This window comes from Mesoplodon mirus (genome assembly GCF_964341445.2).
Source record: "Mesoplodon mirus genome assembly, chromosome: 12".
Lineage (NCBI taxonomy): Eukaryota > Metazoa > Chordata > Mammalia > Artiodactyla > Ziphiidae > Mesoplodon > Mesoplodon mirus.
This window is the reverse complement of record NC_138988.1, coordinates 30,698,761-30,724,389: the sequence shown is the minus strand read 5'-3', so window position 1 is coordinate 30,724,389 and position 25,629 is coordinate 30,698,761. Positions and strand designations below refer to the sequence as shown.

Sequence of the window (25,629 nt, the reverse complement as noted above, 5' to 3'; positions counted from 1 at the left end):
CCGCCCCACCTTCCGGGGGGCCTGTGCACCCCGCCACTGCCGGGGTCCCGGAACCCGGGGACGGCTTTCCCGGGAAAGCGCACGGAGCGCCTCGGTCTGGTGCAACGTCACAGAACGTCACAGCGGCCTCTGCCGCCGCAGGCCCGCCCCACACTGCGCGCCCCTCCCTCCCCTCTGCCTGAGTGAGCCAGAGCCCCCACATCAGCGGCTCCTTTAAACCCGTCCTGTCTGAGCGAAGAACGGACGCCCTCCAGCGACCTACGCGCAGAGGCGGGGCCAGGTCCAAGGCTGAGACCCGGGAGCTGTGAGAGCAGAGAAGAGACAGGGAAATCTCTCTCTGTGCAGCCTCGGAGGCAGCGGATTAAAGCTCCACGGTCCACTTAATGTGCCCTGCGTCTGTGGAGTGCATGAATGGACAGCGAATCATCCCAAATTGAGGAAGTGGACTTTGAGGACAAGATTTAAGACCTTCCCCCCGTTTCCTCTTTTTACAACGAATTATCCCAAATTAAGGAGGTGGACTTAGCAAGATTTCAGACTTCTCGCCCTTTTCCTCTTTTTACAACGAAGTATCCCAAATTGAGGAGGTGGACTTGGAGAGCAAGATTTTTGATTTTTCCCCCTGCTCTCTTTTTGTGAATGTGTCTGTGTATTCTTCTGTGTAAGATTCTCTCTGTATAGCTTTGCTTCCACCATATGTCCCAGGGTTCTATCTGTCCGTTTTTTTTCAATAATTACTTTCTAATTTTAATAACGCTACTATATTTCATACTTTATTCTATCTTACTTTACCTGCTCTTTCTTTTTTTCCTACCTTCCCTTCCTCCCTCCCTCCCTCCGCCCCTCCTTTCCTTCTTTCTCTCTTTCTCTCCTTCCTCCCTCCCTCCCCTCTTCCTTTCACTTTCTCTTTCTTTCCTTCCTCCCTCCCTCCCTCCTCTTTCTTTCTTTCCTTCCTCCCTCCCTCCCTCCCTCCTTTCTTTCTTTCTTTCTTTCTTTCCTTCCTCCCTCCCTCCCTTCTTCCATTCACTCTTCCGTTTTCTTTCATTCCTCCCTCTCTCCCTCCTTTCTTTCTTTCTTTCTTTCCATCCTTCCTCCCTCCTTTCTTTCTTTCTTCCTTCCTTCCTTCCTTTCTTTCCTTCTTCCTTTCTTTCTCTCTCTCTTTCTTTCTACTTTTTCTCCCTTTTATTCTGAGCTGGGTAGATGAAAGGCTCTTGGTGCTGCAGCCAGGAGTCAGTGCTGTGCCTCTGAAGTGGGAGAGCCAACTTCAGGACACAGGTCCACAAGAGACCTCCCAGCTCCACATAATATCAAGCAGCGAAAATCTCCCAGAGATCTCCATCTCAACACCAGCAACCAGCTTCAGTCAACGACCAGCAAACTACAGTGCTGGTCACCCTATGCCAAGCAACTAGCAAGGCAGGAACACAACCCCACCCATTAACAGAGAGGCTGCCTAAAAACATAATAAGGCCACAGGCACCCCAAAACACACCACCAGACGTGGACCTGTCCACCAGAAAGACAAGATCGAGCCTCAACCACCAGAACACAGGCATTAGTCCCCCCCACCAGGAAGCCTACACAACCTACTGAAACAACCTTAGCCACTGGGGACAGACACCAAAAACAACAGGAACTACGAATCTGCAGCCTGCAAAAAGGAGACCCCAAACACAGTAACATAAGCAAAATGAGAAGACAGAAAAACACACAGCAGGTGAAGGAGCAAGATAAAAACCTACCAGACCTAACAAATGAAGAGGTAATAGGCAGTCTACCTGAAAAAGAATTCAGAATAATGATAGTAAAGATGATCCAAGATTCTATTTCCAAGATCCAAAATCTTGGAAATAGAATAGACAAAATGCAAGAAACAGTTAACAAGGGCCTAAAAGAACTAAAGATGAATCAAGCATCGATTAAAAACACAATAAATGAAATGAAAAATACTCTAGATGGGATAAATAGCAGAATAACTGAGGCAAAAGAACGGATAAGTGAGGTGGAAGATAAAACAGTGGAAATAACTGATGCAGAGCAAAATAAAGAAAAAAGAATGAAAAGAACAGAGGACAGTCTCAGAGACCTCTGGGACAACATTAAACGCACCAACATTCGAATTATAGGGGTTCCAGAAGAAGAAGAGAAAAAGAAAGGGACTGAGAAAATATTTGAAGAGATTATAGTTGAAAACTTCCCTAATATGGGAAAGGAAATAGTTAATCAAGTCCAGGAGGCACAGAGAGTCCCATACAGAATAAATCCAAGGAGAAATACACCAAGACACATATTAACCAAACTGTCAAAAATTAAACACAAAGAAATCATATTAAAAGCAGCAAGGCAAAAACAACAAATAACACACAAGGGAATCCCCATCAGGTTAACAGCTGATCTCTCAGCAGAAACTCTACAAGCCAGAAGGGAGTGGCAGGACATAATTAAAGTGATGAAGGAGAGAAACCTGCAACCAAGATTACTCTACCCAGCAAGGATCTCATTCAGATTTGATGGAGAAATTAAAACCTTTACAGACAAGCAAAAGCTGAGAGAGTTCAGCACCACAAAACCAGCTTTACAACAAATGCTAAAGGAACTTCTCTAGGCAAGAAACACAACAGAAGGAATATACCTACAATAATGAACCCAAAGCAATTAAGGAAATGGGAATAGGAACATACATATCAATAATTACCTTAAATGTAAATGGACTAAATGCTCCCACCAAAAGACACAGAGTGGCTGAATGGATACAAAAACAAGACCCATATATATGCTGTCTGCAAGAGACCCATTTCAGACCTAGAGACACATACAGATTGAAAGTAAGGGGATGGAAAAAGATATTCCATGCAAATGGAAATCAAAAGAAAGCTGGAGTAGCAATTCTTATATCAGACAAAATAGACTTTAAAATAAAGACTATTAGAAGAGACAAAGAAGGACACTACATAACGATAAAGGGATCGATCCAAGAAGAAGATATAACAATTGTAAATATTTATGCACCCAACATAGAAGCACCTCAATACATAAGGCAAATACTAACAGCCATAAAAGGGGAAATCGACAGTAACACAATCATGGTAGGGGACTTTAACACCCCACTTTCACCAATGGACAGATCATCCAAAATGAAAATAAATAAGGAAACACAAGCTTTAAATGATACATTAAACAAGATGGACTTAATTGATATTTATAGGACATTCCATCCAAAAACAACAGAATACACATTTTTCTCAAGTGCTCATGGAACATTCTCCAGGATAGATCATATCTTGGGTCACAAATCAAGCCTTGGTAAATTTAAGAAAATTGAAATTGTATCAAGTATCTTTTCCGACCACAATGCTATGAGACTAGACATCAATTACAGGAAAAGATCTGTAAAAAATACAAACACATGGAGGCTAAACAATACACTACTCAATAACGAAGTGATCACTGAAGAAATCAAAGAGGAAATTAAAAAATACCTAGAAACAAATGACAATGGAGACACGACGACCCAAAACCTATGGGACGCAGCAAAAGCAGTTCTAAGGGGGAAGTTTATAGCAATACAATCCCACCTTAAGAAACAGGAAACATCTCGAGCAAACAACCTGACCCTGCACCTAAAGCAAATAGAGAAAGAAGAACCAAAAACCCCCAAAGCTAGTAGAAGGAAAGAAATCATAAAGATCAGATCAGAAATAAATGAAAAAGAAATGAAGGAAACAATAGCAAAGATCAATAAAACTAAAAGCTGGTTCTTTGAGAAGATAAACAAAATAGACAAACCATTAGCCAGACTCATCAAGAAAAAAAGGGAGAAGACTCAAATCAATAGAATTAGAAGTGAAAAAGGAGAAGTAACAACTGACACTGCAGAAATACAAAAGATCATGAGAGATTACTACAAGCAACTCTATGCCAATAAAATGGACAACCTGGAAGAAATGGACAAATTCTTAGAAATGCACAACCTGCCAAGACTGAATCAGGAAGAAATAGAAAATATGAACAGACCAATCACAACCACTGAAATTGAAACTGTGATTAAAAATCTTCCAACAGGGCCTCCCTGGTGGCGCAGTGGTTGAGAGTCCGCCTGCCGATGCAGGGGATACGGGTTCGTGCCCCGGTCTGGGAGGATCCCATATGCCGCGGAGCGGCTGGGCCCGTGAGCCATGGCCGCTGGGCCTGCGCATCCGGAGCCTGTGCTCCGCAACGGGAGAGGCCACAACAGTGAGAGGCCCGCATACTGCAAAAAGAAAAAAAAAAAAAAAAAAAAAATCTTCCAACAAACAAAAGCCCAGGACCAGATGGCTTCACAGGCGAATTCTATCAAACATTTAGAGAAGAGCTAACACCCATCCTTCTCAAACTCTTCCAAACAATATCAGAGGAAGGAACACTCCCAAACTCATTCTATGAGGCCACCATCACCTTGATACCAAAACCAGGCAAGGATGTCACAAAGAAAGAAAACTACAGGCCAATATCACTGATGAACATAGATGCAAAAATCCTCAACAAAATACTAGCAAACAGAATCCAACAGCACATTAAAAGGATCATACACCATGATCAAGTGGGGTTTATTCCAGGAACGCAAGGATTCTTCAATATACGCAAATCAATCAATGTGATACACCATATTAACAAGTTGAAGGAGAAAAACCATATGATCATCTCAATAGATGCAGAGAAAGCTTTCGACAAAATTCAACACCCATTTATGATAAAAACCCTGCAGAAAGTAGGCATAGAGGGAACTTTCCTCAACATAATAAAGGCCATATATGACAAACCCACAGCCAACATTGTCCTCAATGGTGAAAAACTGAAACCATTTCCACTAAGAACAGGAACAAGAAAAGGCTGCCCACTCTCACCACTCTTACTCAACTTAGTCTTGGAAGTTTTAGCCACAGCAATCAGAGAAGAAAAGGAAATAAAAGGAATCCAAATTGGAAAAGAAAAAGTAAAGCTGTCACTGTTTGCAGATGACATGATACTATACATAGAGAATCCTAAAGACGCTACCAGAAAACTACTAGAGCTAATCAACGAATTTGGTAAAGTAGCAGGATACAAAATTAATGCACAGAAATCTCTGGCATTCCTGTACACGAATGATGAAAAATCTGAAAATGAAATCAAGAAAACACTCCCATTTACCATTGCAACAAAAAGAATAAAATATCTAGGAATAAACCTACCTAAGGAGACAAAAGACCTGTATGCAGAAAATTATAAGACACTGATGAAAGAAATTAAAGATGATACAAATAGATGGAGAGATATACCATGCTCTTGGATTGGAAGAATCAATATTGTGAAAATGACTCTACTACCCAAAGCAATCTACAGATTCAATGCAATCCCTATCAAACTACCACTGGCATTTTTCACAGAACTAGAACAAAAAATTTCAAAATTTGTTTGGAAAAACAAAAGACCCCGAATAGCCAAAGCAATCTTGAGAACAAAAAACGGAGCTGGAGGAATCAGGCTCCCTGACTTCAGACTATACTACAAAGCTACAGTAATCAAGACAGTGTGGTACTGGCACAAAAACAGAAAGATAGATCAATGGAACAGGATAGAAAGCCCAGAGATAAACCCACGCACATATGGTCAACTTATCTTTGATAAAGGAGGCAGGAACGTACAGTGGAGAAAGGACAGCCTCTTCAATAAGTGGTGCTGGGAAAACTGGACAGGGACATGTAAAAGTATGAGATTAGATCATTCCCTAACACCATACACAAAAATAAGCTCAAAATGGATTAAAGACCTAAATGTAAGGCCAGAAACTATCAAACTCTTAGAGGAAAACATAGGCAGAACACTCTATGACATAAATTACAGCAAGATCCTTTTTGACCCACCTCCTAGAGAAATGGAAATAAAAACAAAGATAAACAAATGGGACTTAATGAAACTTCAAAGCTTTTGCACAGCAAAGGAAACCATAAAGAAGACCAAAAGACAACCCTCAGAATGGGAGAAAATATTTGCAAATGAAACAACTGACAAAGGATTAATCTCCAAAATTTATAAGCAGCTCATGCAGGTCAATAACAAAAAAACAACCAACCCAATCCAAAAATGGGCAGAAGACTTAAATAGGCATTTCTCCAAAGAAGATATACAGACTGCCAACAAACACATGAAAGAATGCTCAACATCATTAATCATTAGAGAAATGCAAATCAAAACTACAATGAGATATCATCTCACACCAGTCAGAATGGCCATCATCAAGAAATCTAGAAACAATAAATGCTGGAGAGGGTGTGGAGAAAAGGGAACACTCTTGCACTGTTGGTGGGAATGTGAATTGGTACAGCCACTATGGAGAACAGTATGGAGGTTCCTTAAAAAACTAAAAATAGAACTACCATATGACCCAGCAATCCCACTACTAGGCATATACCCTGAGAAATCCATAATTCAAAAAGAGACATGTACCAAAATGTTCATTGCAGCTCTATTCACAATAGCCCGGAGCTGGAAACAACCTAAGTGTCCATCATCGGATGAATGGATAAAGAAGATGTGGCACATATATACAATGGAATATTACTCAGCCATAAAAAGAAACGAAACTGAGCTATTTGTAATGAGGTGGATAGACCTAGAGTCTGTCATACAGAGCGAAGTAAGTCAGAAAGAGAAAGACAAATACCGTATGCTAACACATATATATGGAATCTAAAAAAAAATGTCATGAAGAACCTAGGGGTAAAACGGGAATAAAGACACAGACCTACTTGAGAATGGACTTGAGGATATGGGGAGGGGGAAGGGTAAGCTGTGACAAAGCGAAAGAGAGGCATGGACATATATACACTACCAAACGTAAGGTAGATAGATAGTGGGAAGCAGCCGCAGAGCACAGGGAGATCAGCTTGGTGCTTTGTGACCGCCTGGAGGGGTGGGATGGGGAGGGTGGGAGGGAGGGAGATGCATGAGGGAAGGGATGTGGGAACAGATGTATATGTATGACTGATTCACTTTGTTATAAAGCAGAAACTAATAAAACAAATGCAAAAAATAAAATAAAATAAAATAAAATAAAAAATAAAATGGGGATAGTAGTACTATCCGTCTTGTAGAGTTGTTATAAATATTAATCTAATCTAACTTCATATATGTAAAGTGCTTATAACAGCCGCTGCTTCTATCTTCATCATCATCATCATCACGATTATTACTTCTGCTGCCAACCTCCTTGACCACGGACACTCAGTTTGCCCCATACTGTGTAATCCTTTGTCCTTTTTTATCTAACTGTCTTCAGAATGAACTCTTATATTGTTAACTTTTCTATTGTCTATAATTATACAATGAACTCTGAGGACAGGAGCCTGTTCTACATTTTTATGTCACCCAAAGTATGAAGCCTAATAATGCAATATTATATTACACCATACCTCCCACCTCTGCCATGCACCATACTGAACTCCCCGTTCCTTGAACACATCGGATCCTTTCATAATGCCAGGCCTTTATACATATATGCTCTTTCTTCTGCCTGAAATGCTTTATCTTCTCATTGTCCATTTTCATAACTTGGAAAATTTTTGTTTTTATTTTAGTAGGCAGCTTGGAAAGTTTATTTCTCTAGGTAACTATAGACCAGACACTGGTATATAGATAGATACTGATCCACGAAGTCATATTCACTGGTCTGTGGTGAAAATGTGTGACTTTATTCTGAAATTTAGAACTTCTCACGTGTGTATGTGTAAATGTCCTTGCATTTAGTGAAACAATCAGAATAACTGTTGCTTTTCTTATTTGTTTGCCTGTTTTAACACACTGATTTGGCAAATTCAAAAGTTGTCATCACTATGCTAGTCCTCAAGTTTTTCTTAACCTGACAGATCTGTGAAATCCAAGCACCCCACCAAGTGGCTCTCTCCAGTAAATGGTCAGTGCTCCAGCCTCTTCCCTCACTGTCTGTCAAGCCCATTAGACAAACTTCCATCAGGTACTATAAATTACACATACATGTAAGTTTCCCTGTTGAGACCCTGAGCTCCTTGAAGCAGGAGCTGTGCTCATCCCAGTGCCTGATGTGTAGAAGGCAGACAAATGTTTAGCATCTACGCACTATATTATAGTTTATGTCTTTTCATATATATTTTGTATTTGATTGTATCTTTACCAAAACCTTATAGTAATTATTGAGCAAACAAAGCACAGAGATATTCAAAACTCAAACAAAACCACAAACTTAGTACGTGATCAAAGCAATGGACTGTGGAAATATTAATCGAAATCTTTAGGCTCTACAATATCAATTTAATTTCTCTAAGATGTACTTGACTTACATACATTATACTTCCACTGAGACTATAATAATAGTATTTATCTAACAAGGGAACAATTATTATCCTCATTTTACTAATGAGGAAACTGAAGCACAGAGATAGGGTCAGTATTTGTACAAGATTAAATACTGGCAGCTAAATGGGGTTATACTCCACAGTACCCTGAAGCACAGCATACTTCCCCAAGTCTGTTCAGAGCCTTTCAGGTGATCTGAGATGCCCCATTCATAAGGCTTCTTTTCAGGCCTTCTGAAAACATGAAAGAAATTATGCCAATTCTTGTTCTTTGGAAATATTTATAGATTATCCATTCACTTAAAATCTACTTATCAAACAAAATACACATATATTGTTCAAAAATTCAGGTTAGTACGGGACTTCCCTGGTGGTGCAGTGGTTAAGAATCTGCCTGCCAATGAAGGGGACATGGGTTTGAGCCCTGGTCCAGGAAGATTCCACATGCCATGGAGCAACTAAGCCCGTGCACCACAACTACTGAGCCTGTGCTCTAGAGCCAGCGAGCCACAACTACTGAGCCCGTGTGCCACAATTACTGAAGCCGGCGCACCTAGAGCCCATGCTCCACAACAAGAGAAGCCACTGCAATGAGAAGCCCAGGCACTGCAATGAAGAGTAGCCCCCACTCTCCACAACTAGAGAAAAGCCCGTGCGCAGCAATGAAGACCCAATGCAGCCAAAAATAAATAAATAAATTTATATTAAAAAAAATTCAAGTAGTGCTATAAAGTTATGAGAAAAAACCCATCATACCATCATGCCCTAACTGCTACCCTCCCACCTCACACAACCACCAGTCCTGCAATGCAGAGGCAACTATTTCCAAGCCTTTCATTTATATGTGCTGAATCTTCTGGTATTTACTTCCATATTTATAAATGGTAGCTTTATATTGCCATTTCTGCACTTAATAGTTTTAGATGATATCTCTGATTTCCTATTTTGGAAAAAGAAAATTCAGCATTATTAAACCACTATAATACCTCCTCTGCTCTCTTTCTTCTCCACATCCCCCAAACATGATTTTACATAATTTTGGGATAAGTTATTATTCAGTGTTTTAATTATTAAGACTGTGTAAAAAAATTGTGCCATTGTACATCTTAGAGTGGCAGAAATCCAAAACACTGACAACACCAAATGCAGGCAAGGATGTGGAACAACAGGGACTCTCATTCATTGCTGGTGGAATACAAAATGTCACAGCTGCTTTGGAAGACGGTTTGCCAGTTTCTTACAAAACTAAACATACTCTTAACATATGAACCAGCAACGTGCTCCTTGGTATTGACCCAAATGAGTTGAAAATTTATGTCCATACCGAAAACCTACACAAGAATGTTTATAGCAGTTTTATTTATAATTGCCAAAATGTGGAAGCAACCAATATATCCTTCAGGAGATGAGTGGATAAGTAAACGGTGGTACATCCAGACAATGGAATATTATTCAGCACTAAAATGAAATGAGCTATAAAACTATGAAAAGACGTGCAGGAACCTTAAATGCATATTACTAAGTGAAAAAGTCAATCTGAAAGCTACATGCTACATGATTCCAACTATGTGACATTCTGGAAAAGCCAAAACTATGGAGATAGTACAAAGATCAATGGTTGCCAGGCACTAATGGGGAGGGAAGGATGAACAGGTAGAGCACAGAAGAATTTTAGGGCAATGAAACTATTCTGTATGATGCTATAATTGTGGATACATGTCATTATTCATTTGTCAAAACCCACAGACTGTACAACACTGAGTGAACCCTAATGTAAACTATGGATATTGGGTGACAATGATGTGTCAGTGTAGGTTCAAGTGTAAGGAATGTACCACTCTGGTATAGGTGGTCATAGTTGGGGAGACTGCACGTGTGGGAACATGGAGCACGTGGAAACCCTCTGTCCTTTCCACTCAATTTTGCTGTGAATCTAAAAATTCTCTAAAAAATAAATCTGTTTAAAAAAATGTTGTGGATTTTTTGATGATGGCCATTCTGACTGGTGTGAGGTGATACCTCATTGTAGTTTTGATTTGCATTTCTCTAATGATTAGTGATGTTGAGCATCCTTTCATGTGTTTGTTGGCAATCTGTATATCTTCTTTGGAGAAATGTCTATTTAGCTCTTCTGCCCATTTTTGGATTGGGTTGTTTGTTTTTTTGATATTGAGCTGCATGAGCTGCTTATATATTTTGGAGATTAATCCTTTATAAATTGCTTCTTTTGCAAATATTTTCTCCCATTCTGAGGGTTGTCTTTTTGACACGGAAGCAACCTAAGTGTCCACTGACAGATGAATGGATAAAGAAAATGTGGCACATATATACAATGGAATATTACTCAGCCATAAAAAGGAACGAAATTGAGTTATTTGTAGTGAGGTGGGTGGACCTAGAGCCTGTCATACAGAGTGAAGTAAGTCAGAAAGAGGAAAACAAATACCATATGCTAATACATATATATGGAATCTAAAAAAAAAAAAGGTTCTGAAGAACCTAGGGGCAGGACGGGAATAAAGATGCAGGCATAGAGTGTGGACTTGAGGACACGGGGAGGGGGAAGGGTAAGCTGGGACAAAGAGAGAGTGGCACAGACATATATACACTACCAAGTGTAAAAGAGATAGCTCTTGGGAAGCAGTTGCATAGCACAGGGAGATCAGCTTGGTGCTTGTGACCACCTAAAGGGGTGGGATAGGGAGGGTGGGAGGAATATGCAAGAGGGAGGAGATATGGAGATATATGTATACGTATAGCTGATTCACTTTGTTATACAGCAGAAACTAACACACCATTGTAAAGCAATTATACTCCAATAAAGATGTTAAAAAAATGTTGTCCATATCTTAGCCACATGATATATACTATGATTACATGTCTTTTCTTGTGCATTTTTTCCCCTTGTAGTTGATCACTGTTTTGTTTTGTCATGGGTTTTTCTACATTCCTAACATTAATGCTTCCTAAACTCCCCATTAGCACTGTAAAATCACAACTGATTTTGTTTTTCATTTTCAAACACACCATATTCTATCAGATACATTCTTTTCCTGAAGACTCTCCTCTTGGAAGCCCCATTTTTTTCTGCGAAAATATGGACTGACTGTTCTCTAGATGTGTTTTATAAGTGTCATGCCTTGAATTCCTTTAACCATAATTCTGAAAATTTGTTTTGCTTTTCTATTGGATGAAATCTTCTGTTTCTTGGGTCCCCTATATGCCTTCTTCTGGATTTATTCCTTAATTTTTGTGGAGAATGTCTTCTGGATCTTTTCTGAGAAAGGATGTAAATAAATTTTTGAGACCTTGCATGTCTGCTAATATCTTCATTCTATACTCATTTAATTGATAGATTGGATGGGTGTAGAATTCTAAATAATAATTTTTCTAAATACTTTCCCTTTGGCTTCTGAAGATATAGATAGTTTCAAGGTCTTCTACCATTTAAGGTTGCTGTATAAAGTCAGACATCATTCTTATTTGTAACCCTTTGTATGTAACCACTGTATGTATTTTAAAAAATCCTGGAAGCTTAAAGGATCTTTTTTTCCCCCTCCTGTTCTGAAATTACACAATAGTGAGTCTTTTTTTGATGAGTTATGTCTACTGAAAATATCTGGCCTTCAATTTTGGGAAATCTTATATTTCATCGTTTCTGTTTTCTCTAGTCTCTCATCTTGGAATACTATTACTCTGATGGTTAACCTCTTGTACTAACTTCTAATATTCTTAACATTTCCATCCTATTTTCAGTTTTTTGAACGTCTCCCTTTTTATTTTATATTTTTGGTTTTATATCTCTAGAGGAAGACAGTACAATACAAAGTCTCAAAATAACTCTATAGTTTTTGATTTCAAGTGTCCAGCTTTCACTTGAAACTTACCAGGCATACCAGGAGACAACACCAAGACTAAAACAGCCAATAGAAACAGACCTACAGGAGAGTCACGTATTGGAATTATGAGCCATGGCCTTTAAAAATAACTCTGATTAATATATTTCAGGAATTAGATAACAAAATAAAGAATTTCAGTTGAGGAAAGGAAACTATAAAAAAGAATGTAATAAAATTCTAGAATCAAAAAAAAAATAACTGAAATTAAGAATGTTAAAGTATGTATTCATTCAGCTCCTTACTAAATAGCCAAAGAAACGCCTACATAGATGCTCCAAGAGAAATGTAGAATGATTCAAGTAGCACTATTGGAAATAGCCTAAAATGGAAAAATTAATTGTGGAATATACATACAATGGCATACTATACAGTACTGAAGATCAGCACCAATATAGATGAATCTCTATGTGTACTGGGAAGAATGTATTTATGAAGGAGTACGTACCATATGATTCCATTTATGTAAAGTTCAAAAATAGGTAAAATTAATATGTGGTGTTAGAGGTAAGGATAGAGTTACCTCTCAGAAGAAGGAAGGAAGGAAGATGGCTATGATTGGGATGGGACATTAAGAGGGCTTCTAGGCTGCTTGTAATGTTCTATTTCTTGATCTGGGTGGTGGTTAACAAATGTGCTCACTTTATGGTAATTCCTCATGCTGTATGCCTACAATTTATGAATGTTTCTATATGTATATAAAAGTTTATAATATAATATACTTCAATAAAATGTTTACTGGAGTAAAGCAGGAAAAATTATTATTTTATAGATGCAATATCTGTTCTTAACTCTGAGAAAAACATGTATCTATTCCTAACTTACCTATTTACTTCTTCCTATTAGTTTTGGTGTCTATCTACCATATATTTGATGTACCTGAGTTCAGGTACTCTACTTTAGTGTCTCTAGAGGATAAAGGTCCTGTTGCATGGTTATATGGAGTTGGAGAGGGGATCTGGGGTCCTATAGCAACCAATACAGAATTCTAACCAATCTACCTGTTTTTAGCCATACTGTTTATCCCTGCCTATAGCAGTACCTAGGGCTGACAGTTCTTTTTTCTTCTTCTTTTTTTTTTAACATGGTAGCTGTGTTAATATTGTTATAGTTTATTTTAAAAAAAAGATATGTTCCAAGGGTACAGCATTATAATTTGACACCTGTATACACTATAAAGTGATCACTACCACAAGTCTAGTTACCCCCTTCACCATAGAGTTGACCCCCTTCACCCATTTTGCCCACTCCCCCAACCTCTTCCCCTCTGGTAATTACCAATCTGATCTCTGTATCTAGGAGTTTATTTTTGTTTTATTTTGTTTGCTCATTTGTTTTGTGTTTTTAGATTCCCCATATAAGTGAAATCATACAGTATTTGTCTTTCTCCATCTGACTTATTTCACTTAGCATAATACCTTCAAGGTTCATCCAGGTGTTGCAAGTGGCAGGATTTTGTTCTTTTTTGTGGCTGAGTAGAATTCCACTGTGTGTATATACCACAACATCTTTATTTATTCATCCATCAATAGACACTTAGGCTGTTTCCATATCTTGGTTATTGTAAATAATGCTGCAATGAACATAGGGGTGCATACATCTTAATGTTTTTGTTTCCTTCAGATAAATACCCAGAAGTGAAATATCTGGATCATATGGTAGTTCTCTTCTTAATTATTTGAGGAATCTCCATGCTGTTCTCCATAGTGGCTTCACTGATTTACAGTCCCACCAACAGTGTATGAGGGTTCCTTTTTCTCCACATCCTTTCCAGCATTTGTTATTTCTTGTCTTTTTGATAACAGTCAATCTTAGAGATCTGAGGTGATATCTCATTGTTGTTTTGATTTGCATTTCCCTAATAATTAGTGATGCTGAACATCTTTTCATGTGCCTGTTGGCCATCTGTATGTCTTCTTTGGAAAAATGTTTATTCAGACCCTCTGCCCATTTTTTAATCAGGTTTGTTGTTGTTGTCTGTATTCTTTTTTTTTTTTTGGCTGTGTTGTGTCTTCATTGTGGTGTGCGGGCTTTTCCTTGAGGTGGCTTCTCTTGTTGCAGAGCATAGGCTCTAGGCGTGCAGGCTTCAGTAGTTACAGCATGCAGGCTCAGTAGTTGCAGCACATGGGCTCTAGGATGTGTAGGCTCAGTAGTTGTGGCTTGTGGGCTCCAGAGCACAGGCTCAGTACTGTGGCACACAGGTTAGATGCTCCACGGCATGTGGGATCTTCCTGGATCAGGGATCGAACCTGTGTCCCCTGCATTGGCAGGCGGATTCTTTTTTTTTTTTTTTTTTTTTTTTTCTTTTTGCGGTATGCGGGCCTCTCACTGTTGTGGCCTCTCCCGTTGCGGAGCACAGGCTCCGGATGCGCAGGCCCAGCGGCCGTGGCTCACGGGCCCAGCCGCTCTGCGGCATATGGGATCCTCCCAGCCCGGGGCACGAACCCGTATCCCCTGCATCGGCAGGCGGACTCTCAACCACTGCGCCACCAGGGAGGCCCGGCAGGCGGATTCTTAACCACTGCAACACCAGGGAAGTCCCTTGTCTGTATTCTTTACATATTTTGGACATTAACCACTTACTGGATATATGATTTGCAAATATCTCTTCCTGTTCAGTAGGGTGCCTTTTATTTCGATGATGAGTTCCTTTGCTGTGCAGAAGCTTGTTAGCTTGATGTAGTTCCATTTGTTTATTTTTGCTTTTGTTTCCCTTGCCTTTGGAGTCAGTTCCACAAAAACATCACTAAGAACACTGTCAATGAGGTTACTGTGTTTTCTTCTGGGAATTTTATGGATTCAGGTCTTACATTCAAGTCTTTAATCATTTTGAGTTAACTTTAATGTATGGTGTAAAATAGTGGTCTAGTTACATTTTGCATGTGGCTATCCAGTTTTCCCAGCATCATTCACTGAAGAGACTATCCTTTCTCCACTGTATGTTCTTTGCTCCTTTGTTGTAAATTAATTGTCCACATATGTGTGGGTTTATTTCTGGGCTCTCAATTCTGCTTCATTGATCTGTGTATCTGTTCTTATGGTAGTACCATACTGTTTTGATTACTAGAGCTTTGCAGTCGAGCTTGAAATCAAGAAGCATGATACCTTCAGCTTTGTTCTTCTTTCTCAAGATTGTTCTGGCTATTTGAAATCTTCTGCGGTTCCATACAAATTTTAGAATTATTTGGTCTAGTTCTGTGAAATATGCTATTGAAATTTTGATAAGGATTGTACTGAATCTTCAGATTGCTTTGGGTAGTATGAACTTTTTAACAATATTAATTCTTCCAATCCATGAACACAGAATATCTTTCCATTTATTTGTGTCTTCCCTAATTTCTTTCATCAGCGTCTTATAGTTTTTAGTATTCAGATATTTTACCTCCTTGGTTAAATTTATTAGTAGGTGTTTTATTCCTTTTGATGCAACTGTAAAAAGGGATTGTTTCCTTAATTTCTCTTTCTGATAGATCATTATTAGTGTATAGAAATGCCACAAATTTCTGTATATTGATTTTGTTTCTTGTGACTTTACTAAATTCATTCCACCATTTTTTCTGGAGAAGTCTTCAGGGTTTTTTTTTTTTTTTTTCTTTTGCAGTACGCGGGCCTCTCACTGCTGTGGCCTCTCCCGTTGTGGAGCACAGGCTCCGGACGCACAGGCTCAGTGGCCATGGCCCACGGGCCCAGCCGCTCTGTGGCATGTGGGATCCTCCCAGACCAGGGCACGAACCTGCGTCCCCTGCATCGGCAGGCGGACTCTCAACCACTGCGCCACCAGGGAAGCCCTAATCTGCCAATTTTTGATTCATTTTTTTCCTTACATTTATTAAAAGTATTAATTAGGTTATGATTTACCTCTTATGATTTGATGTAGAATTCATCTATATTTCTATAAATTTTGAGGTTTCTTATTAGCTGGGTGCCATTTTTTTTTAAATGAAATCTTTCACTTGTATAGCCTTTAAGTGGTGTATGAGTGGCCATACTTCCTGGCTTATGATCTTTTTGGGGAACTGTAAATGCGTTGCTGTGTTTTATTATCAAATGAAATTTACAGTGTCCTGTTCCACAGAATGAAACACAGAAGGATTTCATAGGCATTCATCCAGATGGAGCACAAATCTAAAGTCTACATGCAAACTTCTAAGAAATCACCTTTGCCATCTTATGTGCAGTCCTGTTTCCTGGGTTTCTAGAAGAATTGATTTTGTTAAAAATAATCCCAGACGAAAATCAAAAAGAAGCATCAGTAGTCTCTCAATACTTTCAGTTGTTTAAAACTATCTTAGCAGGAGAGTTTGTGCTGCTTTATGAATTCTAGATGGCTCAGTTTCCTGCAGAGTATATTCATTAATTGTTTAATGAGTAATTAATGTATTATTTTCAGTCTCTTTAGAAATAATATGAGGAATAACTCAACCATCTTTCTATTTTAACATGATCATTAGAAAATTAATATAGTAATATAATTTCAGTCAACATGAATAAGCTCTAGAGATGTGCTGTACAACACTGTACCTACAGTCAACAATAACATATTGTATACTTTAAAATTTGTTGAAATAGGTCTCATGTTAAGTGTTCTTTCCACAATTAAATAGAGCAAGATAAATTTTCAAAAACCACTACCATGTACTCTTACTGTCCAAAGGCATGTCTAAATTTTTTAAAAATTGAAGAACTAAAAAATCTTGATAGCAGCTTGAACATACCGTCTTTATCAGCAGTGTCTTGAGGCCTGCATTTTAAAGTGAAGATCTTCCGTAGCTTACAGTTAGCTGAGACAATAATTCCATCCAGTGACTGGAAAACTGCTCCTTTGAATATTTCACTGGTAAATGCCACCAAGTCAATGCATAGATTGCACCACTAAAATTAAAAAAGGAAAGAGGAGTAAGTACCATGTAAAATCACATAAATGAAATGCAAAGTCCAGAATTGAGGCAATCGTCTGGGTCGACCAGCCCCAAACCAATTTTCCCCTTTAGGCAAATCTATCTGTTTTGGCTTCAATTTTCTTAAAAATTGTCTTGATTCTTCCAAAGAAATCATCATGATCTAAACTGTACACTGGTCATCTGGCTAAAGAGTTCCCATTGTGAGACAAGGCTTTGACAACTTAAGGAGGTAACTCTAGATCAGTAGGCAGTATGCTAGTGGGAAGCTAACTGTAGGTGCATTAGACAACTTAAATCTTGAAAATCAAGGATAAGTAGCCAATTGTTCCTTCAAGAGGACTAATTTGATCACAATTAGCCACTTATATTTGTTTAAAAAAAAGCACGGATGAAACTGAAATTAGAAGCTGGGTCTAAACTGCAGCCATTGCTGTTTATTCATAACCAATTAACCTACTGTACAGAAATAGATTCTTCTAAAGAATTTGTAATTATGCCAGGTATTTGCCAGTTTTTAAAGTACTCTTGCAGGGACTAATTTCTGCCCATTAAACAATCAGACCCCTCAATACTTCATCACATAAATTCTCTAAATGGTCTTACTAAGTTAAAGAAAAGGAGCAAATAATCGTTTAGTAAAAAATTATGACATATATAAGATGGCAGGGCAAAAGCAGAAAAAAGAATTTTTGCAGTTAAAAGAAAAGCAGTATTTAAAATTGTCTGTGCTAAATATAGATCAATGGAACAGGATAGAAAGCCCAGAGATAAACCCACGCACATATGGTCACCTTATCTTTGATAAAGGAGGCAGGAATGTACAGTGGAGAAAGGACAGCCTCTTCAATAAGTGGTGCTGGGAAAACTGGACAGGGACATGTAAAAGTATGAGATTAGAACACTCCCTAACACCATACACAAAAATAAGCTCAAAATGGATTAAAGACCTAAATGTAAGGCCAGAAACTATCAAACTCTTAGAGGAAAACACAGGCAGAACACTCTATGACATAAATCACAGCAAGATCCTTTTTGACCCACCTCCTAGAGAAATGGAAATAAAAACAAAAATAAATAAATGGGACCTAATGAAACTTCAAAGCTTTTGCACAGCAAAGGAAACCATAAACAAGAGCAAAAGAAAACCCTCAGAATGGGAGAAAATATTTGCAAATGAAGCAACTGACAAAGGATTAATCTCCAAAATTTACAAGCAGCTCATGCAGCTCAATATCAAAATAACAAACAACCCAATCCAAAAATGGGCAGAAGACCTAAATAGACATTTCTCCAAAGAAGATATACAGATTGCCAACAAACACATGGAAGAATGCTCAACATCATTAATCATTAGAGAAATGCAAATCAAAACGACAATGAAATATCATCTCACACCAGTCAGAATGGCCATCATCAAAAAATCTAGAAACAATAAATGCTGGAGAGGGTGTGGAGAAAAGGGAACACTCTTGCACTGCTGGTGGGAATGTGAATTGGTACAGCCACTATGAGGTTCCTTAAAAAACTAAAAATAGAACTACCATATGACCCAGCAATCCCACTATTGGGCATATACCCTGAGAAGACCATAATTCAAAAAGAGACATGTACCAAAATGTTCACTGCAGCTTTATTTACAATAGCCAGGAGATGGAAACAACCTAAGTGTCCATCATCGGATGAATGGATAAAGAAGATGTGGCACATATATGCAATGGAATATTACTCAAACATAAAAAGAAACGAAATTGAGTTATTTGTAGTGAGGTGGATGGACCTGGAGTCTGTCATATAGAGTGAAGTAAGTCAGAAAGAGAAAGATAAATACCGTATGCTAACACATATATATGGAATCTAAGAAGAATTAAATGTCATGAAGAACCTAGGGGTAAGATGGGAATAAAGACACGACCTACTAGAGAATGGACTTGAGGATATGGGAAGGGGGGAGGGTAAGCTGTGACAAAGTGAGAGAGTGGCATGGACATATATACACTACTAAACGTAAAATAGATAGCTAGTAGGAAGCAGCTGCATAGCACAGGGAGATCAGCTTGGTGCTTTGTGACCACCTGGATGGGTGGGATAGGGAGGGTGGGAGGGAGGGAGACGCAAGAGGGAGGAGATATGGGAACATATGTATATGTATAACTGATTCACTTTGTTATAAAGCAGAAACCAACACACCATTGTAAAGCAATTATACTCCAACAAAGATGAAAAAGAAAAAATAAAAAAAAGAAAATTGTCTCTGATTAAAATATTAGGCTCCTCCATTATTTGCTTAGAAGCACAGTTTACATAAGGTCTATTTTATTAACTTATCAAAATGAAAAGATATATTAATTGATAAAGGAAATAATGATGTCATTTTAAAAGTCAAATTCCATTTAGAAGTATTGATTTTAATATGCAGGAGAACCTGAGCTTGTTTCCATAGTAGAAAAGTAAAAGAGACTGCAGTTAATTATTGATTAAATATGTAAAATTATTTTCTTTGTAGATGTATCAACAGTAACATTTTATTCCTAGGTGATGAGAATGCTCTGGTCTTTTGGGGAAAAAGGAGTCAGTTGTAATAAAAGGTAGGAGGTAGGATTGAGTGTGATGTAACAATGAGACTGGCTCGACCAGCGGAATGGTGCGCTCTGGGGAGGTGTGGGAAGTGATGTTGGATAGGGCAGTGAGGCCAGGTTCTGGAGGAGCTGGAAGATCAAGAAGAGAAACTTGGATCCCAGAGGGTCAAGTGTCACTGTGGTTCTTGAAGGAGAATGTGAGAAAAGTAGAGTATTGGAAGTCTGGGCTAACTCTGATGCAGGAATGTTTGGGGTGGTAGGCAGAAGGCTGAGGCAGAGTAGAGACAGACTGAGGCACAGAAGCACCAATTAGTCTCCACCAGTCATTTAAGCATGAAGTGAGGAGGGTCTGGTTTGAAGGCTAGCATAGGAAGTGAAATGTAAGGGACAAATCCAGTATGCATGCCACAAGGTGAAACATCAGGGCTTGGTAAAATTCAGGTTATGTGGAGGTACTGGGGTTTCCAGCTATCCAACACTAATTATTAACATTATTATACTAGCGTTATTATTGTTGTTACAAATTTGGGTTCCATTCCTTAAAAACTTAACATTATGCCCCAATTCCAATCTTTCAGCTGGTTTGTCCCATCAGGAATCCCATTCATCCATTCTTCCCCACAGGCGTTAAGTGCTTATCAGGTGTTAGACACGGGCTTAACGAAAGTTTTATACAAAATGTATCCCTTTGTCACTTTTCCACTCATGCAATCATACTGCCAACTTCTAACCCTTTTTTCTCTCTGTATTTTAAAATAATACCTCTTGATTCATCAATTTTAGACATTATCTGCTGACTTCCTATTACGGTAGATAAGATTTTTAGCTCACTTATACACCTAACTTTCCTGACTCCATCCTCCCTAGATAATTATCTCTCATTCTTCTCTTTCTCTCTTTTCTTTAAAATTCATATTCTGTGTTTTCCTTATTGTGACTATGTAAATATTGTACACATCTGAGCCAAGTGATGCTCTATGATTACCTTTCCTTTCCTTATGCAACTTCTTTAGATTTCTAGAGTTAATAACTGCTTTTTAAATTATCTTTTTTTGTTTGAAATAAATATTTTGAGTCTTCCTACATCTAGGAAATGCTTGGAGGTGACAACTGAGTTTTGTTTTGAACAACTAATAAGGGCTTCCAGGCCCAGGGAGGTATGGGAATGTGCTGGGCATTTTTTCTCAGGACCCTCCCCCTTTATTCTCTGCTTAGATAAACCCTCCAGCTGGCTGCACCTGAAGACCCAATCAGAATCTGCCAGATCTGCTTGGGAATTGGTGTCGACCTCCTTTAAACAGCGCAAGTCCAGGAAACCAGGCCCTTACCTTCTACACCCAGTTTTTCTCTTTTTTTCCACAGTTTTATTGAGAAACAATTGACATCACTGTATAAGTTTAAGGTGTACAGCATGATGATTTGATTTACGTGTATTGTGAAATGATTACCACAATAGATTTAGTTAACATCCATCATCTCATACAGATACAACAGAAAGAAAAAAAACCATTTCTCCTTGTGATGAGAACTCTCAGGATCTACTCTCTTAACAACTTTCCTATATAGCTCATCAGCAGTGTTAACTATAGTCACCATGCTGTACGTTACATCCCTAGTGTTTATTTATCTTATAACTAGAAGTTTGTACCTTCTGATTACCTTCCTTCAATTCCTGCTCTGCCCTCACACCCACCCCCCACTACATCTAGTAGCCACAAATCTGTCTCTTTTTCTATGAGTCTGGCAGTTTTTGTTTTGCTTTGTTTTCATTAGAGTCCACATATAAGTGAGATCATACAGTACTTATCCTTCTCTATCTGACTTACTTCACTTAGCATAAAATGCCATCAAGGTCTATCTATGTTGTTGCAAATGGTACGATTTTCTCACTTTTTTATGGCTGAAAAATATTCCATTGTACATATATGCCACAACTTCTTTATCTATTCATCTATAGACAGACACAGGTTGTTTCCATGTCTTGGCTCTTGTAGATAATGCTACAATGAATACGGGGGTGCAGATATCTTTTTGAGTTAGTGCTTTTGTTTCCTTTGACTATGTTCCCAGAAGTGGAATTGCTGGATCATTTGGTAGTTCTATTTTTAAGTTTTTGAGGAACCTCCATACTGTTTTCCATAGTGGTTATACCAATTTACAATCCCACCAACAAAGCACAAAGGTTCCCTTTCCTCTGCAATCATACACATTTATCTCTTGTCTTTTTGATGATACCCATTCTAACAGGTATGAGTTATATCTCACTGTGGTTTTAGTTTGCAATTACTTAATGACTAGTGATGTTGAGCATTTTTTCATATACCTGTTGGCTTTTTGTATATCTTCTTTGGAAGAATGTCTATTCAGGTCCTTTGTCCATTTTAATTGGATTGTTTTTTTGCTATTGAGTTGTATGAGTTCTTTGTATACTTTTTGATATTAACTCCTTATCAGATATATGGCTTGCAAATATTTTTTCCATTTTATAGGTTGTCTTTTCACTTTGTTAATGGTTTCTTTTGCTGTGCAGAAGCTTTTTAGTTTGATGTAATCCCAGTTGTTGTTTACTTTTGATTTTGTGGCTTGTGTTGTAGGTGTGATTTATATACTTCTTATATATCCTAGTCAAACTGCTTTTATTCCCTCTGCTTGGACTTCATGCTTCATGGAAAGTACTCAACAAATAATGGTATGCATGTGTGTGTATGAATATACGAAGAACGCATATACATACATGCCTACACAAATACTTTCAATCTTTCATTATATCATCATTCGACAAACACCATAAATGTGTGAGAACTGGTAAGTTATTTAGTGAATCCATCTCTTAGAAGTACAGATGGGAGTAATTCCTGAAAAAGATGGGAATATCTTTCACAAATCTTCCTTGGTTAGAGGAAATAGAAATTTTTTTTTTAGTTTAGTGGATAGAAATTTTTTTTTGGTTTAGCTGATATTTCTAAAGGTTACAATTTTCATAAGCTTCCACAAATAACTCATTATTCATATAAATTCTGTGATAATTTTCTGAAGTTTTAGAAAAGACTATGAACTCTCTACTATCAACAGGTGGGTTATCTGAATTACAGCTGATCTTTATAAAATATTTTCATTATCCTTGGGGATATCATTCACTCTTAAAATCCCTTTTTTGACATTTTTCTTGATCTCTAATCACTTTATTCCTGTGTGCAACTCTAGGCCATCAGGGAAGAGCTCTTGATCTAAAATATATATAATTATGGGTCCTTAAGAAATAAGCACAGGAAAGACAGCAATCTTGATAAAGAAGAGACAGTTCTGTTTAGTTTGTTTCTTGGATTGATAAGAGAGTTTATGGTATTTAGTTCCAGCATGGAATTTTACGTGAAACAACTGACTGCCAAAGGGTGAAAGCATTATTCAAAGCATCAGTTTCTAGTTTTTACTGAAATGTTTTGGCCATATGGCTTCACTGTACTGGTGAAACACATGCATGCACGTGCACACACCCCCGCCCCCGCGTGCACACACACATTCAAGAGCTTGCAATAACAAGCGCTTGGTTGTCCCAGAACTCTTTTGATTTCCTGTGCCCCTATTCTCTGCCAATACCGTAGGAAAGATCTGAAGACAACTGGAATCATTTTGCCTGTGTGTAAAGAGCCTGAGTCGCTAACAGTACACAGCTCTAGCCAGCATTGCCTTGCTAAAAAGGAATGACAAACAAAAAATTACAATTTCATAACCTAGAATTCCTAAAGTGCATCTTTTCCCAGAATTTTAGAACCTCATTCTGTTTTCATGCTCCTGAAATAACAAAAAACAAGGTTTTAAGACTTTTATTCTTGCTCCTTTTAAAATAATTTTTCACTTTAGCTTTAATTTCTCAAGAGAAAATCTGATTACAATGACTTTATCTATCTTTTTCACCATCATATTGTGTTTATTAAGTGGTGTAAGCAGAGATTGCAATAGTAATTTCCACATGGTCAGGGGAAGTAATTACCTATTACTAGTGTATTAAAAGCAATTTCTCCAGGAAAAGCAAATCACAAGCCCTTATATGGAGAGAGGGGAGTTGATGACTGGAGGTCGGGGCTGCCAGGGTAGTAGCTCATGGCTGAACCAAGGAAAGGCAAATTCCTTGTAGAAGTGTCATCATTATACCTGTTCAGCAATCAATCTCTACCTCCCAGTTCCTAACCTCCTCCAGCAAGCTATCTCTTCCTGAAACAGCTGTCCCATCTTTCTCTTGCTAATCCTCAAGTCACCCTTTCACTGTGCCCTTTGAAATCCTTACTACTGAAAAGTACCTATATTCTTTATATTCTTCTAAGGGTCCTACACACCTTACCTTAACTGAAACCTGGCTTTTCTCTGAGATATTACTTCCCCTTCAAGTCTGGAGTTGAAGTTCACTTACGCAGTTCACCTGTGCTTCTACAGCCCCCTATTTTGAGGCCATGGGGCGGGGTGGCACTAGAAGAGAGTTTGCTCTTCTGACTGGGAACCCTATCTTCTTTGAAGCCTGAGGCATTGCAGAGACAGGCTCTTCCACCCTTTCAGCTTCACATCACGCCCCAGTCACTCCTACCTCCTCAGGTACACAAGCACCATCCTATACACACATTCCTGGAAAATACTGGGACCAGGTTCATCTTACCTTCTGATTCAACACCCTAAAAGTCCCTTAACCTTTTCTTAAAGTCTTCCTCTCCTCTTCACTCCTTAATCCACTCACATGGTCATATCTTGAGATTTAATTTAATTACCCTGAAATACTTTAAAAATTCTGAATTATATTCTATTCCTTTATCTGTCTGTCAACTCCCTCCAGTTAACCTCTACTGACAACACCTTTTAAATATATTCCTCCGAGGGATGCAAGAGTTTGGGCCCTGGAGCCAAACTGTCTGGATTTGGATTCCAGTTCCACCACTTACTAGTTATATAATCTTTGCAGTTACTTGTCCTCTCTGTGACTCTCTCTCCTTATTTGTAAAATCGTGATAATAATTACACATCTCTCTTACAGTTGTTAGGATTCAATGTTTAAATACATGTAAGCACTTCTAATAGTGTGTAGCATATGGTAAATGCTCAATGTATGTTAACCATATGATCTTTTTGACGTTCTTACTGTGAAATTCATAGACTTTGAGGGTGCAGTTCAATGAGTTTTGACCATTTCATACATCTGTATACCATACCCTATCAAGATATAGAACATTTCGATCACTGCAGACCGATCTTTTGTGCAGCTCTGCTATCAATCTCAGCAGTCATACCGTTTAAGGACAAGTACTAACTTCTTTCACTTTAGATCAATTTTGTCTATTCAATTACTTTATCTAAATGAAATCACAGTAAATGGCTTCTTAGAGTTAGGCTAAGATTTGAGGTTCATCAGTGTTCTTGCATGTACTGGTAGTTCATTCTTGTTTTGCTGAGTAGGAGCTCACTATGAATAGACCACAATTTGTTTGTTCAGTCTTCTGTTGTTGGACACTTGCATTATTTCAAGATTTTGGCTATCATAAATAAAACTGTTGTGAAATTCAAATTTGTGTACATATATTTTCATTTCCTTGAATAGACATGAAGAAGTGGAACTGTTGGGTCAAAGGGTAAATGTTTAACTTTATGAGAAACTTCCAAAGGTATTTCCAAAGTGGTTATACCATTTTCCGTTGCACTAGAAATTTATGAAATTGCTTTACATCTCAACAACATTTAGTATTTCCTGTCTCTCTTAATTTAGCCATTCTATTGGATGAAGTGGTGGTGGTAACTGTGTTTTAAATCTGAATTTCCCTGACTGATGGTATAGAGCTCTTCTTCGTATGTTTATTTAACCAAATGTATAATCTTTGTTTAATTATTTTTGCCTTAAAAAGTTATGTCTTTTTATTATAGAGGTGTA

The 25,629-nt window shown here is 38.1% G+C and overlaps 1 protein-coding gene across 12 annotated transcripts in view; it reads right to left on the bottom strand.

The window, feature by feature from the left end:
* The window catches only part of CFAP20DC (CFAP20 domain containing), a 287,059-nt gene that overhangs the window by 148,266 nt on the left and 113,164 nt on the right, over window positions 1–25,629 (bottom strand). For all 12 annotated transcript variants that reach the window (XM_082639696.1, XM_082639689.1, XM_082639694.1 and 9 more), the window contains one exon: window positions 16,960–17,116. In XM_082639696.1, the coding sequence (XP_082495822.1) occupies window positions 16,960–17,116 (157 nt within the window). The remainder of the gene's footprint in view (window positions 1–16,959; window positions 17,117–25,629) is intronic.